We start from the raw sequence: 3,516 nt of genomic DNA, 5'->3' as shown, positions 1-3,516 counted from the left end.
CCAGTAGCAGCTCCGTCTCCCGGGCGCTCCAGGGCGTGCGCTGCGCCGAGCGTGGGGACACCGGCTTCACGAGCTCCGTGGGGTCTGCCAGTGCGCTGGGTGAGGAGGGCCTCCTTGGAGGAGTCTCCGGGGTGCCCCCAGACGACTCAACCTCGGAGTCAAGGCTGGTCGGCGACGGCAGCTCGGGGGCTGCAGGCGGGGGCGGCCTCCTGGGCCGGAGCAACATCCCGGGGCCGAGTTGGTGTACCGGCGGGAGAGAGGAGGTGGGCGCCACCCGGGCCGCCCACACGCGCTCTGAGGACCCTGCGCCGCCCTCCGCCGTCGGAGCTGAGTTTACGCGACCCTCCCACCGCCTGGTCAGTCCCGCCCCCTCCGCCCCTCCCTCTCGGCCTTCCAAGTTCAACTTGATCTATTACTGAGCCTTAGTTTTTTTTATCCATCTTTTGGGCCCTTAGGATTGTGAGTGTACAAAGCAAAGTCCTGCCTCCCGTCGGGTGAGGTAGAACCTACAAAACTTAGTGATTGTCTGCAATCCTTTCTCCTCCTGTCTTCCCTGAGGATCTTGAGCTCACATACAGGCGCCAGAGTAAGTTTTAAGCCTCTGGGTCCAAGACTTGAACCAAGGTCTACTACGTGAGAGTCCAGCGATGTAACCATTACGCCATCTGCCGTTTCCAGTGACTGTGATTTTTAAAATAATAATAATTATTTAATTTAATTTATTCATTCATTTAATTTGACAACACACACACACACACACACACACACACACACACACACACACACACACACAGAGAGAGAGAGAGAGAGAAAGCGAGCCACCAGATCCAGGACTCAAACCATGTTCAACCATGTGGGAGCGTCCAGCGCCTTAACCACCATGACACATGCCACCTGCTGGTCCCCGTGACTGTGATTTTAAAACCATCTGAGGTTTGATTAATGTAGTGACATGGGTGCTGTGCCTGCTGTGCATAGTTACGTATGTGCCATGTCCTTTAAGCACTGCACATGTCAACCTATGGAACACCTCCAGCACCAGAAAGCCCTCTTGGGCCCCTTCCTTTTTGTCTTTAGTGTACCATAGTACATTTTCTCTAGGTGTGATTAGTGTACATACTGGCTACTAATCCCAATGCCAATATGGTTGTGGGTTTTCACATGCACATGAGGCATATACCTAACTTATTAATGCACCTATTAACAATAGGTATATGTTACTACAGGCAGGCAGTTTTAAGGCTGGATCTGATAAAGGGCTATGACCATCTGTCAGACTTAGTGCCCTAATTCACAAACTCTAGAAAATAACTTATTTATTCTAATAAAGTGCATCTACAGTTGACGTTATAGGTAATATAAAACATAGGACATCTCCCCCAGGGATTAGGAATAACACAAGGATGCACAACATCACTTTTATTAAATATTATTCTAGATGTCCTAGCCAGTGCAATAAGACAAGAAAGAGGAATAAGTTGTATAAAGATTGGAAAGGAATGGGCTGACCTTATAGTCTAGTGGGTAAGGGAACCAGATCCCACATGGCCAGCCACCATTTTAACCCTGGCCCTGGCAGCTTGAAAACTCACGCCCGGCGCATGTGCATGCGTGTTCAACAGAATAGAGAAATGGAGAAGGGATTGCAGTGTGACCATGCTCCACTGGCGAATGTGTTCTACCTCCCCACCCTCACCCCTGGTGAGTTCATGTGTCTCCTAGGGATAATAATAAATAAAGACAACCAGAAATGCCTCTAGACATTGGCAGATGTCCTGTAGGTAGAATCTCCTCTCATAGAACCACTGGCCTAGAAGCAGTGACATTCAAGGAGCACTGGGCACACCTTCCACCCAGCTCTTGGGTCCAGATAACATTCTCTAAAAAAGAGAACCAGAGTTGTTCTTTTTTTTTTTTTTTTTGAGAGATTTTTCACTGTAGGGCGCGTGCGCTCGCCAGACAGAGAGAGACATTAGAGACAGAAAGCGAGAAATCACCCCCCAGGGGGGATGGTCACGCCGCAATCCCTTCTCCTCCATTCTCTCGGGATCTTGGGCACGCATGCACACGCACCTGGCGTGAGTTTTAAGCCACCAGGTCCAGGACGTGAACCGCGGTCGACTACGTAGGAGTCCAGCGACATAGCCATTACGCTAACTGCTGGTTCCTGAGAACCAGAGTTTTTGAGAAAAGGTTAAACAGGTGATTCTGTGGCTGGAGTTGACAAAGTATCAGATGAGTTGGAATTATCCTGTAGTGCCAGAAAGCCAGAGCATGCTTAAAAGGTGCAAAGTGGACAAAGCATGTTGATAGGACATAGGAAAAAAGGAACAGAGCAGGGAAAGATCCCATTAGGCAAAGCTGTAACAATCAGCAAAAAACCCCCTAAAAGGTAGAGTAAATATCCACAAGCCCACGCCCATGGAATGAATGAGTAACTAGGTACAAGAAAATGTCAATAGATAAAAGAAGAAGAGACAGGGACCAGCAGTTGGCGTAATGGCTATGTAGCTGGACTCCCATATAGTCAACTGTGGTTCAAGTTCCGGACTTGAATTTACGCCGGGCGTGTGTGTGTGTGTGTGTGTGTGTGTGTGTGTGTGTGTGCGTGCGTGTGCACGCGCGCGCCCGCGCTCAAGATCTGAGAGGAGAATGGAGGAGAAGGGATTAAGGCGTGGCCATTCCCCGGGGGTGGTGGTGGTGATTTCTCCCTTTCTGTTTCTCTGTCTCTGTCTTTCTGGTGAGCGCACACGCCCTATAGCAAACACCTCTCAAGAAAAAAAAAAAAAAGAAGAAAAGACAAAATCTTCCTTACAGAGGAATTCTAAATATTGCACAGATACCCCTTTCAGGAGTACTACCCTCTCCATGAGTTGGGATAGACTTAGTAACCTTAGTGACTGGTTTCCAGTGACCAGAGTAAGGGACAGGGGAGATGGTAACTAGAAAGTGGAGAGACAGGCGGCTGCACCCTAACCAAACAATAGGCGTTGACATCACCAGTGTTGTGTGATCAGGTGCTCTCATGGATGGAATGGGATGAACCCCTTATCTCTGAGGTCTTCTTCCCTAAAACACAGAACCCTAAGGTAATCATGGAAAAACACCAGGCAAATCCAAATTGAGGACAAAGTGCCATGTTTTCAAGGCATGTTTTTCAGGCCGCTGGGGCTGTGATTCAAATCATGGGCAGCCATGTGGTATCTGTCTCCGTTAACCATTAGGCTATGGTGATGGCCCTCTGGTTGTTTTAACTGAGGGTTGGAAGGTACTTCTGGTAGGTAGTGGGTGGAGACCAGAGATGTTTTAAACAACCTGGAGGACACAGAGAATCATCCCAAAACATCAGTAAGGCTGTAGTCCAGAAGTCCTGTTCTAAGCCATTTCAGTGGATAGAGCTGGGATGTCTACTATGTCTCTACACATCTCTGTGTTTCCTTCTGTATCTGACTATCTCGGAGTAAATACGAGCTCACTTGAGATCTCTGCCTCTTATCTAACACCTCTGCTTTATTC

At 48.7% G+C, this 3,516-nt stretch overlaps 1 protein-coding gene across 1 annotated transcript in view; it reads right to left on the bottom strand.

Annotated features, from left to right (window-relative positions):
• Positions 1 to 302, bottom strand: part of UTF1 (undifferentiated embryonic cell transcription factor 1) — a 1,236-nt gene extending 934 nt beyond the window's left edge. Inside the window, exon 1 of the mRNA XM_006146998.2 lies at positions 40 to 302. Within this exon, the coding sequence (XP_006147060.1) occupies positions 40 to 226 (187 nt within the window). The 5' untranslated portion in view covers positions 227 to 302. The remainder of the gene's footprint in view (positions 1 to 39) is intronic.
• Between the last annotated feature and the right edge of the window lie 3,214 nt (positions 303 to 3,516).

The sequence above is a fragment of the Tupaia chinensis genome, unplaced genomic scaffold (assembly GCF_000334495.1).
Source record: "Tupaia chinensis unplaced genomic scaffold, TupChi_1.0 Scaffold000197_1, whole genome shotgun sequence".
NCBI lineage: Eukaryota > Metazoa > Chordata > Mammalia > Scandentia > Tupaiidae > Tupaia > Tupaia belangeri.
Note: the sequence above shows the minus strand (reverse complement) of the source record. Positions and strands in the feature narration are given on the sequence as shown.